General features: G+C 51.5%; 1 protein-coding gene across 1 annotated transcript in view; it reads left to right on the top strand.

Moving 5' to 3' along the window:
- LOC107107738 (uncharacterized protein K02A2.6-like) overlaps window positions 1-10413 on the top strand; it is an 83338-nt gene extending 72925 nt beyond the window's left edge. The window contains 2 exon segments of the mRNA XM_015408056.1: window positions 9549-9562; window positions 9691-10413. Of these exon segments, the coding sequence (XP_015263542.1) occupies window positions 9549-9562; window positions 9691-10413 (737 nt within the window).
- The last annotated feature ends 4657 nt before the right edge of the window (window positions 10414-15070 follow it).

Here is a 15070-nt window from a genome sequence, read left to right as displayed (position 1 = left end):
AGGGCTGCCCCATCTGCTGTCTTCTATTCTGTTGGGGAGGGCCATTGCTATAAATATGGCTGTGCTGTGACCCTGGACGTGAGACTAAAAAGGGAGGCAGAAAAACTGCACGTGATCCTGGTAGAAGGAAAGAGAAAGAGAGAGCAAAGATGGCATCATTCAACACCAGCTGAAGCCTGAACAAGAACAGCTTTGCACTGGCTTTACATTCACAAGGGAGGCTTTGGGAAAATCACAACCACACAAAACAATAGCAGCGGGCAAGATCCAATGGAAACATCACCTTTGCAAACACCTGTGGATAGCAACAGGGTGGGCACAAAGGCACAGTTCTGCTTTTGTGCAAGTCCGGTCATTTAAACAGGGTGATGGCAAGAGTGGATCTGGCCCATCAGCTGCACAGAGAGGAGGAGCAGCCATTTTTTCTGGAAGAAAGCCCAAACTGGTTATGCTAACAGATCTGTTTGTTAAGCCTTTCTCAAGAGCTCTGGAGAGGCCAGCTTTAAGCAATTACATGTTTGGGGTTAGCAATTAGAGAACAGCAGGGAATGTGTTGTTGTTGTTATGATGAAGGGTGAAAGTCAGCTGGCTGGGCTGCTACAGAGTACTGGGAAGAAAGTGGCCTGTTTGGTATCTCCTGCCTTCTGCATAGAGTCTCCCAAGAGAGACGGGGCTATTTAGAACTGAAAGTTATTCTAGGCCCCATTTACGATGACACTACCCGTGTACCTGCCCTCTCCAGAGCAATCTGAGCACAGATGGATGAGTTCCTGTCCCAGGAAGCTTACGAACTTTCTTCTTTTGGGTGTGTGTGTGTGTGTGTGTGACAGGAAAAGAAAGGAGAGAAAGGGTGGACAAATAACTAGAGAGAGGAAAGGAAAAGGAGAAAAATGCAAGCCAGTGTGTCCCTGATCCTTCTTTGCTGGAGAGGGCGAGTGCTGAGATGAAACCGAAATCAAGAATGGGGTTTTTTTTGAATAAAATGACGTGCTGCTGGAGATGGCTATTCATTGCATTCATGAAAATCATATGAAAAGCTTGGCCCTGGGGGGAAATTGCATCTTTTCATCATGTCAACAACACATAAAGGACGTATTTCATCTTTTGCGATGGAGGAATGCAGCTGTGTTTTGGAAGGGACTCCAGAAAGATAAGTGGGGGACAGAGCTGTGGCAGCAACATCCCACCCTCACCCCCATTCCCATTGACATGACTCTGCAGTTCTCCAGCATCTGGTACTCATGGGCACACTGCCACCAGTCATGGAGGCTCAATTTAGCTTTCCTAGCTCATGGGTGATTTTTCTAATCCTTTTAAAAGGCCATCTAATCTACAGGCTGTCACCACAGTGAATTCCATAAATTGAGGTGAGGAAGTAGTTTCTTTTGTCAACACTGTAACAAAAGGCTTCATTTTCTTGAGGGGGGCAATATGTTCTTCTCCCTATATCAGTTGTAATATTTAACCAGCAAAACAATGCGCTAGCTCAAGAAAGCATCAAGATAACATTGTTACATCAAAAGGAACAACAGCAAAATGACCCTGTGAGTTGTATGCTGAGCAGCCCTAGATTTTATGAATTTAACCATTGTACAGTCGGCTTGGGAGGGGGTGATGATGATGAAGAAGAAAAGGGTTTTCTACCCTGCTTTTCTCTACCCTAAGGAGTCTCAAAGTGGCTTACAATCACCTTCTCTTCCTCTCCCCACAACAGGCACCTTGTGAGGTAGGTGGGGCTGAGAGAGTTCTGAGAGAAATGTGACTGGCCCAAGGTCACCCAGGAGGCTTCATGGGGAGGAGCAGGGAATCAAACCCGATTCTCCAGATTAGAGTTCCCTGCTCTTAGCCATCACACCATGCTGGGAAAAGCAATCTTCTTCCAAATTTGGTGACATGACCTTTGAGGTATCTTCCAGTACTCTGAGCATCAACCGTGTTCAGATTTTTACTCAGGTAAAGTTGGACCTTTCGTCCAACTTACTGAGACATCTTGAATTCCTTATGGACAGGGACAATTCACATGTTATAAATCCTTGTTTGCTCCACCACATGCTCCCCACCCCATCCTGTGGACCAGATGTGCACTGGGAGTTTCTGATTCTCAGGCCTGATTCAGATTAAGACTATGGCATGTGTGGATGGGTGCTTAAACCTCCCCAACTCCTGTTTTTCTAACTGGGGAAATGTCCTGAGAAGCTGCTATTTGCCCCACCATGGAAACTTACATGTAGCCCACAGATACACATCTTGCCAATCAGATACACTTCCGTTTCCCCTACAAGGCAACCAGCGGTTCCCTGGGGTTGTTTCGGGTCATGAAAATGGCACAGAGTCCAAGCGCACAGATTTAAGCCCCCTCTCCTCATGCGCTATGATGTGATTTAAATCAAGCCTGAGAATTAAAGTTCTGCGCATGGCACTCCCAGATTGTTGACCCCAGAGCTGGGGACATACCGGGTGAAAGCATAGCATGTAGTTAGACAGCTATTAGAAATGAAATAGAACCCTGATGTTAAAAGGCAGCGCGTGCGCCCCCCCCCAGTACCAGATGCTCACACACACAAGGGGGTGACTGTCACATCCTTGCCAGACAAGTTGGACCTTTCGTCCATCCAGCAAGGTGCTTTTTCTGCTTTATGAGGCAGTGCTCCACAACAAGTGATTGTGAATGAATGATGGATTATCCAGTGTATTAAAAAAAAACCACCAAGCCACTGGTGAGAAATGAGTGTATCTGGCATGCTTGGCAAGAGCAGTTTGCCATCTGCAAGGGCTGTCGTGGCATGCTACACTCTGCCACTTCAGCTGGAGCAGAACTATCAGGGATGAGGCCGTGGCAGCAGCAGAAGCACACCGCCCGGTCTCACTGCTAGCACACAGATGCACCCCTAGGCCAGTGGATTACTTGTGCCTTCAACAGGAGAGGGGGTGGGAGGATGCAGATGCTCTCTGCCAAATGCCCAACAGCCAGGAGGGGTCAGGAGCTTTCACACACCTGCCTCTGGATAGTGTGAGAGGGAGGGGTTCCACTGATCTCTGGGTGCCATTTGAGCTGAGAGGGAGCCGGCATGCACGTCAGAAGCACCTTGTTTGCGCACGCTGGAATGTGCATATGTGACAGAATGGGGGCACTGCTTTGTCTGAAAGAGGCTGCAAATGTAGGTTTGCATCTACCTGTCAGTGTATATATGTGCGTGCGTGTGTATGTGTGTAAAGGAAGACTCCAGACGGTGGTCCTGGATCACATTTTTCCTTAAGAGAGCTAAGGATTGCAGATGCAAGCTCATCCCACAGCTTACTCATTAGCATTGCTGGGTAGGGGAGGCAGACACGGCATGTAGGGAGTTCAGAGTTCCCAGCAATTTTGTAAAGCTGATTTTGGGGCATGACCAGTGTTCCCTCTAAGCTGAGTTAGTGTGAGCTATCTCACAGTTCTTTAGCCTCCGGCTCACACATTTTTGTCTTCGCTCAGGAAGGATGGCTCCAGAGCAAACTAATTCATGCAGTAGCCAAATCGCTCGCTCACAACTTCAATGCCAGTAGCTCACAAAGTAGAATTTTTGCTCACAAGACTCCACAGCTTAGAGGAAACACTGGGCATGACCCCTCACCATTTGGATTGGGATGGCAGGCAGGGAGGGTTGACCTCCCCATGAGAAACAGTGGGGGGAGAGGCTTTGACCCCCCCCTTCCCACAGTCCTGATCCAAATTCAGCCCCTGCCCATCTGAAAATTAGATTCTGACTAACACAGGGAACTCCAAACCCCTGGAACTCTCAATGCACATCTGATTTTGCCCTGCAAGAAACAGGGCCTTGCCTGATCACGGTTGCGTGAGACACAGTAGATGTGTGACCTGGTGAACCCATAACTATAATTTTATGGGGGGCACAGCTCCCCTGACACCTATTCCCAGACTGAAACCCCCCTCTTTATTTTCCCTACTAGCCACTGGAGATGGGGGGCAGGAGAAGGGCTGATTTTCCCATGGAGGATGTAGTGGGGGGGAAATGGTTAAAACACAGGGCTGCCCTGATCCAACACCCCCACCCCTTCCGCTCAAGAATTTGCTGTTAAAGTAAAGACTCTAGGAGAACAGAGCCCATATTTCCCATGTCTTGTTCAGTGCTGCCCTGCATTTCATGGCTGTGTGGAACACAGATTTCCCCAGGCCAGCTCCATCAATCTATCCAGCGTGTCCTGTTGCCTGCCAATGGAGGGGGAGGGGTAAGACTGTAAATCTGTGTGTGTGTGTGTGTGTGTGTTTGGTTGCACTCTATGAAACGTGTGTGTGTGTGTGTGTGCAAGAGAGTCTGACTGTTTAGGCACATACCCGGGTGCTGGCAATGGAGGCACTGCACTCCACCCCAGAGATTGTGCGCAATAGAAGACAGTTTATGTGTCAGCATGCATGTGCCCATGTTCATGCATCTTTTGTGCACGGAAGGGACTTTGCGAGTGGACGTGAGCGAGTGGCTCTGTGTAAGCCAAGGCAAGGGTAAGAGGGAATGTTCCCCCCCCCCCGCCCCAGTGCGCCATGAGCCCTCTGAAGAGGGAGTCCTGCATTTCATGCATTTTTCAAGAGAACAAGGTTAGTAGGTCACTCGAGCGCCGGAGGCTTTTTTCCAGCTGAGATGCTTTGCTGCCAAAGCCGCTGGGCCTGACAGCTCCTTCACCACCAGTGGGCGAGGGAGCAAAACGTATGTAGGGATGGACCAATGGAGGAATGAGGGGAGCTAGCATCACCCACAGAGGCAACATGACAATGACACCGTCTGGCACCACGGGCACACAGGAGCTAGCCAGGCCAGAGCACACCACACACACACACGCGCGCGCGCGCGCGCGCACACACACAAAACAAGGCCCCTTTGCAGGTCCCTGAAGCTGGGCCTGCCTTTGTTTCTACCAGGGCTTGGACATGAAGGCAGTTTTAATTTTTTTGAGAATCCACTAGGCTGGGCTGTGGCCCAGTGGCAGAGCATCTGCTCGGCATGCAGAAGGTTTCAGATTCAATCCCCACCCTTTCTAGTTAAAATGAGCAGGCAGTAAGTGATGCCACTGCCAGTCCAAGTAGACAATACAGACCTTGATGGAACAATGGTCAGATTCAGTATCCAGCAGCTTCATGTGTTCTTATGTGTCCTTTCCCCATTCAGTGTGCTGTTTCATGCTTTTCTTTTCTCCAATCTTTTTGGGAAGAGCATCATCCAAGCACATTATCAGGCAGTCTGGATGGGAAGTGGGTTCACCCACATCAGATCCATTTTCCCTTCCCTCAGCTGCTCAGAGCCACCATTTCCCCTTCCATGGCCCCAGAAGGCTATTTTCAGATTTTTTTATAAAAATCAGTGGTTGCTATTGAGTAATAGTGAAATAATTTCAGGAATGGGTGTCCCCAGCACACTGCAAATGATGTCAAGTGAGTTAGGTGTTTGCATGCACCACTCACCTGCTTCCAGTGATCCATACCACTCCCAAAAGAGTGAAAGTTACTCTGACAGACAGACAGAAAATGTCTGGCATGCATATTAATTAGGGTTATGACTTGAATGTGTAGGTGGGCGAGTGCTGCTCATATTCTCTGCCTCAGGCACCCAAACGTCTTGGGCTGGTCCTACACCCAGCAGTGCTTTCTGGCAAACAGTCATACTTTCCCTTGTGCCAAGCTATATGTGACAAGGACATCTAAATATATGGATTTGTATGTTCCCCCATTCAAATGTAAAGCAGAGGTGCCTGTGGGCAATCAGAGGGGTACACCTTGAATATTAATTAGGGGATTTGCATATTAGACCACATCCTCCGCTACTCCATCAGAGGTGACAAGTACATCTCACCCTTGCCCTCTTCCCACCTTACCTGGCTGTGTTCTGTCCTCCAAAGCCTTTTTCTCCAAAGATCACTCATCCCCAATATGGATACTGATCAGGAAGAACTTCAAGGGCATGAGGAGCACACATGACACGTGCTCAACAGGACCACTTTGTTCTGAGGCACCCTACCCGAGGTAGAGTACAGACTGACAGGGTGGGCTGATACCTTGAGGCTTTCATGTCCTACTTACAGGCATCCCAGAGGAACCTGGCTGGTCTCTGTTGAGAACCTGTAATATATCCAGTCAGACTGAGTGGCTGGCTAGGGCTCCACGTGGTCAAGCACAAACGTCGAGCTTCGCTCTTAGAGACAATAGACTATGCGGATCCTAGCCCGCACCAATCATGGGGCTAGGTCCCAGCCGAGAGCCTATGGAACTCTCGGCCCCTGTAAATAACCTATTGGGAAGTGGGGTGTGTGTGTTATGGGTGGCGGTTTCACGGGGAATATAAGCCGGCCTGTGAGCCGGCAAAAGCTGTCTTGTTCCTGATTAAATAAAGTACGTTTTGCTGAAATCACTCTCCGTCTGCATACTTTTCACTGGCGACGAGGATGGGATTCCGGGACATCGCTGGAGTCACCTCGCCGAAATCGCCTCGCCACCGGCATCGGGCTTTTCATCGCTCTCCAACTCCGAGCACCGCATCGCTGACTATGAAGCAGCACCGTGCCACTCCTTCCCTATGCTCGCTAATTCCCACCGTTCCCGCCATCGCTCCATGTGTAGCAGTAAGATGGCAGCCACCCAGAAAAGCATAGCTGCCTTCAATATCTCCCGCCCCACACAATGGGAGACCTGGCTCGAGATCCTGGAGAACTACTTCGACTGCCACGACACTGTGGACCTGGGGAAGAAAAAAGCCCATCTCATTCAGTCGTGCGGTATGGACACCGTCTCGCTACTCAAGGACCTCATAGCACCAAAGCAGACCAAGGATGAGCCCTACCCCGTGCTGGTGAAGGCGTTGACCAACCATCTTTCGCCGAAGCCCACACAGTTTGCCGAGTTCATGGACTTTTGTGCGTGGGTCCAAGGGCCAGACGAGACGGCCTCCGAGTTCTTGGCCGGGCTCAGGCGAGCGGCCACCAATTGTTCCTTTCCCCACCTAGCGGACACCTTGCTGACTCAGTTCCTTGTGGGGCTAAGGGAGCGCAAGCTCCGCAGGAGGCTGGTCAGCCAGGATGACCTGGACCTGGATAAAGCGATCCAGGAGGCCACTGCTTACGAGAAGGCCCATCAAGACCGCCACGCCAAGGCGGTCCACCGCACCCAAGCGACTGTCGGCTCTGATGCCTCGGACGAGGAGGAGGTACTACAGGTCCGCCATCGGGCATTCCAGCGCCCACATCAATCGTCCTACAAAATAAGCAAGGCTTCTACCACTTCGGCTGTGTGCACCAGCTGTGGGGAAGACCATGAGCGCAGGTCGTGCCGTTTCTGAAACGCGGTCTGCCGCAACAAATCAGGGCACATCGCCAGGGTTTGCTGCTCCAGAGGCCAATGCCAGAAGTCGTCAGCTCACCAGGTCACGCCGGAGCAGCACATGGACCTCCACAGCATATCGGCCCATCACCAGCAACACCTGGTATGTAACTTGCCCCCCAATAGCCCCCACAAAGTGCATGTCACCATCAGGATAGAGGGGTTCCCCTGCAGTATGGAGGTAGACACGGGGTCTTCATACTCCCTTATCTCTGCGGATACGCTCCACAAATTGTGTCCACAGGCCCCCCCCCCACGGAAACCACAGGGGTTCGCTTTACGGGACTTTAATAAGAACACTGTGGAGATCCTGGGCTGGGGCAAGTTGCGGGTGCAGTTCTAGGACTTTCACGGCCCCTTAGAACTGCTGGTGGTGGAGAAACCACGCTCAAGCTTGCTGGGACTCGCATGGTTCGGCCCTCTGGGACTGTCGTTGCATGGGATCAACCAACTCCGGTCCCAGGACTTTGGCGCCGTGTGCGCAGAATTTCCCCGAGTATTTGATGGCACCCTGGGGCGGTTTTCGGGACCCCCCATTTCCTTGGACCTGGACCAGGCTGTCCGCCCTATCCGCATTAAGGCCAGGCTACCGCCGATTGCAATGAAGCCTAAGATTGAGGCTGAGCTAGATCGCCTGGTGGAACAAGGGGTCCTGGAACCGGTCGCGTCAGCCCGACGGGAAACCCCGGTTAAGCTGAACGGTGAAGTACGCATTTGTGCGGATTACAAATGCACGCTTAACAAAGCCCTGCAGGCTCACGCATATCCGGTGCCAGTGGTGAGCCATGTGTTGGCTGCTTTAGTGGGGGCCTGGGTGTTAGGCAAATTGGACTTGGCCCAGGCATATCAACAATTGCCGGTTGATGCCGCCACGGCCGAGGCTCAGACTATCACGATGCACAGGGGGGCTTTCAAGGTGCACTGCCTCCAGTTCGGAGTCTCGGTCACACCGGGTATTTTTCAATCTTTTATGGATTCACTCCTAAAAGGTATCCCCAGAGTTCAGCCATTTTTAGATGACATGCTGATCGCAGCCCCGGACCACTCATCTTTCGCCGACCAGCTGCGGGCTGTGTTACATCGCTTCGACACAGCGGGCCTCAAGGTCAAGCGAGAGAAGTGTCTGCTGGGGGTCCCTCGCATGGAGTTTCTTAGGTTCACGGTCAACGCCTCTGGCATCCACCCCATCGCGGACAAGGTGAAGGCCATCACCCACGCACCGCCCCCAAAATCCAAAGCGGAGCTGCAGGCTTTTCTAGGGCTATTGAACTTTTATCATTCCTTCTTGCCCCTCAAAGCTGCAGTTGCGGAGCCGCTCCACCGCCTCCTGGACAAATCGGCATCTTGGGTCTGGGGGCCGCAGCAAGCCATGGCGTTCCAAGTGGTTAAGGACCTGCTGGTGTCAAATTCGGTCCTGGCGCATTTCAACAAGGCCCTCCCCGTGGTGCTGGCTTGCGACGCTTCACCTTATGGGGTTGGGGCGGTTCTGGGACATCGGTTGCCGGATGGCCACGAGATCCCGGTTGCCTATTATTCACGGACTCTGTCGGCGGCCGAGCACAACTATGCGCAAATTGATAAAGAGGCCTTGGCTATTGTGGCGGGGTGAAAAAATTTCACCACTATTTGTATGGACGCCTGTTCACGGTCCTCACGGACCATAAGCCGCTGTTGGGCCTCCTCGCCCCCGACCGCCAAACCCCTCAGAGGAGCTCCCCCCGAGTGCTGCGCTGGTTTATTTTCATGGCGGGGTACGCCTACACCCTCGTGCACCGCCCTGGGAAGGCAATGGGGCACGCGGACGCCCTGAGCCGCCTGCCACTGCCAGTCTGCAACCCAGATCCAGCCCCTGCCCACCAGGTCGCGCTGCTGGAGTCCCTCCCGGAGCAGCCGGTCCACGTCTCGGAGGTGGCTCACAGCACCTCAAAGGACAAGCTTCTCTGTCGGGTTTTGGACTGGGTGGTGAGGGGGTGGCCCGAGGCCAAGGGAGACCCAGACCTGGCTCCCTTCGTGTCCCGGAAGGACGAACTGTCTGTCCACAAAGGCTGTGTACTGTGGGGAAGCCGGGTGGTCATCCCTAAGCCCTTACGGGAACGGGTTCTAACAGCCCTGCACGAGGCGCATCCAGGGGTGGTGTGCATGAAAGCCTTGGCCCGGAGTTATGTCTGGTGGCCGGGTCTGGACAAAGACATTGAGGGCGTAGTAAAGAGGTGCCAGCCCTGCCAGGCTTCTCGGCCAGAACCCCCTCAAGCTCCAGAAAGGGCCTGGGACTCCTCTCACCACCCCTGGTCTAGTTACACTTAGATTTTGCGGGACCTTTCCAGGGGCAGCTTTTCTTTATACTGGTAGACTCTTACAGCAAGTGGCTGGAGGTAGTCCCAGTAACCTCCACGTCATTGAAGGCAGCCATCCGGGCAATGTGGCGGATCTTCAGCGCCCAGGGAATACCCGACACGCTGGGCACGGACAACGGAACAGCTTTTACCTCAAGTGAGTTCCAGGACTTCACGAGATATTACGGTATCCGCCACGTCCGGTCGGCCCCGTTTCATCCCATGAACAATGGCCAGCCGGAACGCATGGTCCGCACAACGAAGGATGCTCTCCGCCGCCTGGACTCCTCAGATTGGGACTACAAACTGGCGGCTTTCCTGTTCGGCCAGCGCACTACACCCCACACCACTACGGGGCGCAGTCTGGCTGAGCTACTTCTTGACCACCGCCTGATGACCCAGGTTGACCATCTGCACCCCGATCAAGCCCCGGCAGAGGCACCAGCCACGGAGGACCACGAGGCACCCAGGGGATTCTTCCCGGAGGATCCTGTGTACGCCAGAAACTACGAGCCTGGATTCCAGCTCGGGTGGTGCGTGTTAAAGGTCCCAGATCGTATGAGGTATCATGTAAAGACGGGCAGATACTACACCAGCACATCGACCAGTTGCGGCGATGGACGATACCACCAGAACCCGAGGACTTGGATCTCGCGGACGCCACAGATGCCTCAGCCCTTCCACAACCACCCGCCGCAGATCACAGGTTTCTCCCCCTGATTGCACACGAGGGCCCTCTCCCAGCGACACAGGAAACGCCGACACAAGACTCCCCAGCGCCACCCCCCATGGACTCGCCCCCGGGGACGGCGGTGAGGGAGCCAGCAGCAATTCCCGCAGTTCGCCGCTCTACCTGCACCAGGAAGTTACCAGGCCATCTGAAAGATTTTGTCTGTGGGTAGATTGCAGACCAGGGGGGGAGGGGTGTAATATATCCAGTCAGACCACGTGGCCGGCTAGGGCTCCACGCGGTCAATCACAAACATCGAGGTTCGCTCTTAGAGACAATAGACTATGCGGATCCTAGCCTGCACCAATCTGGGGGCTAGGTCCCAGCCGAGAGCCTATGGAACTCTCGGGGGGTGTTATGGGTGGCAATTTCATGGGGAATATAAGCCGGCCTGCGAGCCGGCAAAATCTGTCTTGTTCCTGATTAAATAAAGTACGCTTTGCTGAAATCACTCTCCGTCTGCATACTTTTCAGAACCCCAGGTTAGATCCTACAGATCCACCAATGGAAAGCACTTCCGCTACAAAGCAAATTGGTGGAACCCAACCCACAGTCCTGGATTAGGTAGATCTTTGATCTGAGCAGGCTCGGCACCTCTTATGCTCTTTAAACTAACGTTGACTGGCACAAAAGACAAAGCCCCCAATTGTACGGAAAGGGTGCCTTGGCCTCTGTTAAAGTGTGAACACAACAAATCAAGGTTAATTGTGCCATGTTCCGTTCACACTTCTGCATAAATCTCTGAGGCAGCATTAGTTAAAGTGTGAACACAGCACTTCAGTTATCCCCCCCCAATCCTTAGCAGTTCACAACTTGTTAATGAAGCTGTACCAGTTAAGCCTCACACTTCTTCGTCTGAGCTCTGCTTCTGGCCAGTCAGGGTCACACAACCCTTTTTTGTTTGACTTGTCCCAAATCCTCTGTGGCCATCGGTCAACATCTAAACTGCATTAAACTGGAAAGATGAGATGGGAAGCTAACAACGTTCAAAATCATGATGAATAACCATTTATCTCGTGCCCTTGGTGAAATGGCACTTTTGCAGAGTAAAATAAATAAATAATGGAGCTGACTATGTAAATGTTGACAGAAGGCATGGAAGGAAGGAGAGAAAAAGACATCCAGCATCAGAAAGACTGGGGATGGGAGAGTCGAGGCAATCAAGGGATGAGAGAGACATCAAGGGACAAGCTCATCCAAGTTCCATATGCACATTTGCAACAGCTCAGGATGAAGATGAGCTGGGGAGGTTTACAACTTCTAATGAAGAAAAAACAGTGCTGTCAAGCCACAATTGACCCATGGAGAGGAGACTCCATCCATGGGGCAATCCAGGATCAAGACAATCAGAGGTGGTTTGCCATTGCCTGTCTCTGCATAGCAACCCCTGTCTTCCTTGGCAGTCTCCCATCCAAGTACTAACTCAGGGATGCCTCAGCAGAGGAGCTGATGTGGGAAAGTGTTCCCGGAAGGTTTGCAAAACAGGATGACAGTCATTGCTGCCGAGCGTAAACTTGTTTTTTTACACCCTTTTGTCCTGATATAGTTTCTGATCAAACACGTTTGGCAGGTTTTTGAAGCAGTGCAAAGACACCCAACTTGTTGTGGATTTGCAGTGAATGATATCAACACGGCTATGGTGGGTGATTGTGCCTTGAACTCACCCAATCGCCTTCCTTGTGCTATTGGCCCAGGACGCCTTCCTCAGCGCAGTCCTGAGAGGGAGGAGCAGCAGATGAAAGAGCACCGTGGGTTAAAAGTTAACTTGGCAGGCAACGTCTTGCTGAAATGGCAGCCTTGCGCTGGGGCGTTTGAGCAAACAAGCTGGCCGTTTATGGCCTGGCTCAACTGCTGATAAAAGGGACAAACAGCTGAGTGGCCCTGAAGTTCTTCATTGCCTCCTTTCTCCTCCGCCTCCCTCTTTCTCCCTTTCCCCTCCTCTTTGGAGCAGGAGTGTCTGGGCACCATTCTCTGCTGCTTGGCACTGAAGCATCCCCGGCTCTCCTACACCTTCTCCTTGTGCATTTTGCAGCTCTGCACATACACAGGGCTTTGCTGGCCAGCAGGTTGTGCCTTTGCAAAGCGGATGAGCAACTGAACCACCAACAGGAGTGGCTGGGGCAATGAAACAGCTCAAGAAAACAAGCAGAGCCAAGTGGCTCCAGCGGGGGGAAGGGTATTTCATAGGGTTGCCAACTCAATGTTGGGAAATCCCTGGAGATTTTGGGATGGAACCTGGGGTTTGGAGAGGAAAGGTGCCTCAGTGTAGCATAACGTCATTGAGTCCAACCTCCAAAGTAGCCATTTCCTCCAGGGGAACTGGGAGATCTCCAGGCCCCACCTGGAGGTTGGCAATCCTAGCTATTTGGCTTGGACTGATTCAGCACTCACACCACAGCTAGATTTACCTAGGCACTGACCAAGCCTATGCCTGGTTGTGTTGCTGCCACTGGCTGGTGGTGTTGCCGCTGTCCCTTGCAGTGCTGCCAGTGCTCGGTTAGCTCCTGACTGCTGGTGGCTTTCCAAGGCAATGGGCCACTGGGAACTTCCTCGGGGCGTTCAAGGGTCAATCCGTCCCTCTGTGTGAAACTGTGTAAATATGCCTTCTGCAGTCCCCAGTTCAGTTTGCGGCTTAGCGATGGGCAGCCTGAGGCAAGCTACTAGGTTGGCTTGAACTTCCAAGCAACTGTATGTCAACAGCGCTACTGGGAAGATTGACCCTGATTTCGAGAACCTGAAGCCACAATGAGAAAGTAGCAGAATTCACTCTCCTGTGCACTTCCTAGAAAAAGAGGAGGTGTTTCCCACAACCTGATTTTAGACAAGAACAGATGTTGTGCTTCCTATCAGACTGATGGATTGAACTCTATGCGGGGCAGAGCACTCCATGGCTAGTAGCCATTGATTGCTAGTAACCACTGTTTGACCTCACCTCCATGAATTTGTCCAAGGGCTTGGGAGGGATGGTCCAGCCATCTTCTGGGCAGAGCTCTAGAAACACTATCCATACCACACCATTTATTCCATCTCTCTCTCTCTCTTTCTCTCCCCCCCCCCAATCATGTTCCTCTTTCTCCTTTTGGCATCTTGGAACATGAGCTACTGTTGCCATGGCTACGGACGTGCACATCTTCTTGACAAAGATGCCTCCGTCATCTAAGTTTGCACAACACTCTGGGAATGGGGGGGGGGAGGAAGAAAGGAAAAGATCTCATGCAACAGCACAGAAATCTGCTGCCTTTTATGATTGCTTTGGCCTTGGGTCTTTCCAGCAGAAGAGATGCCGGAATTTCCTTATGAAATATGGCAGTAATGCAAGGCCTCCGTGAAGTGGGGGCAGCTGCATGGTTTCCATAAAACAAGTCCATAATGAAGGCATCTTCTTTTTGGAGGAACCCGAGATAGGGAACCCTCCAGCATGTGTTGCTATTGGCAGTACAGTGGGGCGGTACTCATCCCTTCTTAACCAACATGTGTGAATGGACCACTGCAGGACCACCATATGATCACGGGTGGTACAGCATTTTCCAGGAACATCCAACTGTTAATTGGCAAGGCCTGGTTCATATATCGACTGAATAGTTTTTATCAGATTTGTAATCCAAGTAGGAAGGACTATAAATGAAAATAATAATCCAGTGGTGAATTATTTAATGAATGTATTTAATTAATTTCTACCTCACCTTCCTCCCAAATGGGGACCCAAAGTGGGCTCACATAATTCTCCTCCCCTCCATTTTATCCTTACAACAACCCTGTGAGATAGGCTAGGCTGAGAGTGTGGGATTAGCCCAAGATCACCCAACAATCTTCCATAGCACAAGTGGGGATTCCAATACTTTCAGCCAATACACCACACTGCCTGTCTTATACAGGTCATAGATATAACCCAGATAGAACTGCCATAGCTGCTGAATGGAATCAGTTCACACATTCAGGCTGTGGTCACACGGCAAGCCTACTGCGATTTGTTCCCACTGTAGATTTGATCGGGGATATTTTTAAGTGGGTTCAGATGATCACACATCTGTTGCCCAACTGCTTGCTTTGTGCGACAATACACCATGCACTGTCCAGACAGCCACGCTGCCCAAGTGGCAACGTGGCACAATTTTAAAAAAATTGCGCATGTACATGTGAGTTTTGCACATGTGCACAATGGTGAAAGTTGCAAAAAAAAAAAAAACTACTGGAAGAAGGAAGTTCAGACGACCTAATCGCAATCATTGCAAGAGATGGCTGTCCAGATAGGCAAATTGCGTATTCAAAGTGCAAGTACCCAGAAAGTAGTTGATTTTCCCAGTGTCGGAAAACTCACTAGGGAACCAGGAGGATCGTGTGAGTAAGCCCACTTCGGTGCGGGAGACGGATGTGGGCGTCTGGTCAGCAATTTTAAATGCGAGAGGGAACAGTGATGAAACCTGATCAAAATGACCATGTGACCACAGCCTCAGTTGCTACTATGCTATGCAGGAATCAAGAGAGCTACAAGTGCATGTGAACCAGACCAGACTGGGTACATGTACAGACAAACCTTTACTTAAATGACACTCGTAAATGTACCCAATACCTTCATCAACTGTATTAAGCTGGGAGGGCACTCTACCTAGGATGCAGACAAGGTGAATTTTCTCCCCACCACCACCC

The sequence above is a fragment of the Gekko japonicus genome, unplaced genomic scaffold, assembly GCF_001447785.1.
Source record: "Gekko japonicus isolate JY-2015 unplaced genomic scaffold, Gekko_japonicus_V1.1 scaffold36, whole genome shotgun sequence".
NCBI lineage: Eukaryota > Metazoa > Chordata > Lepidosauria > Squamata > Gekkonidae > Gekko > Gekko japonicus.
Note: the sequence above shows the minus strand (reverse complement) of the source record. Positions and strands in the feature narration are given on the sequence as shown.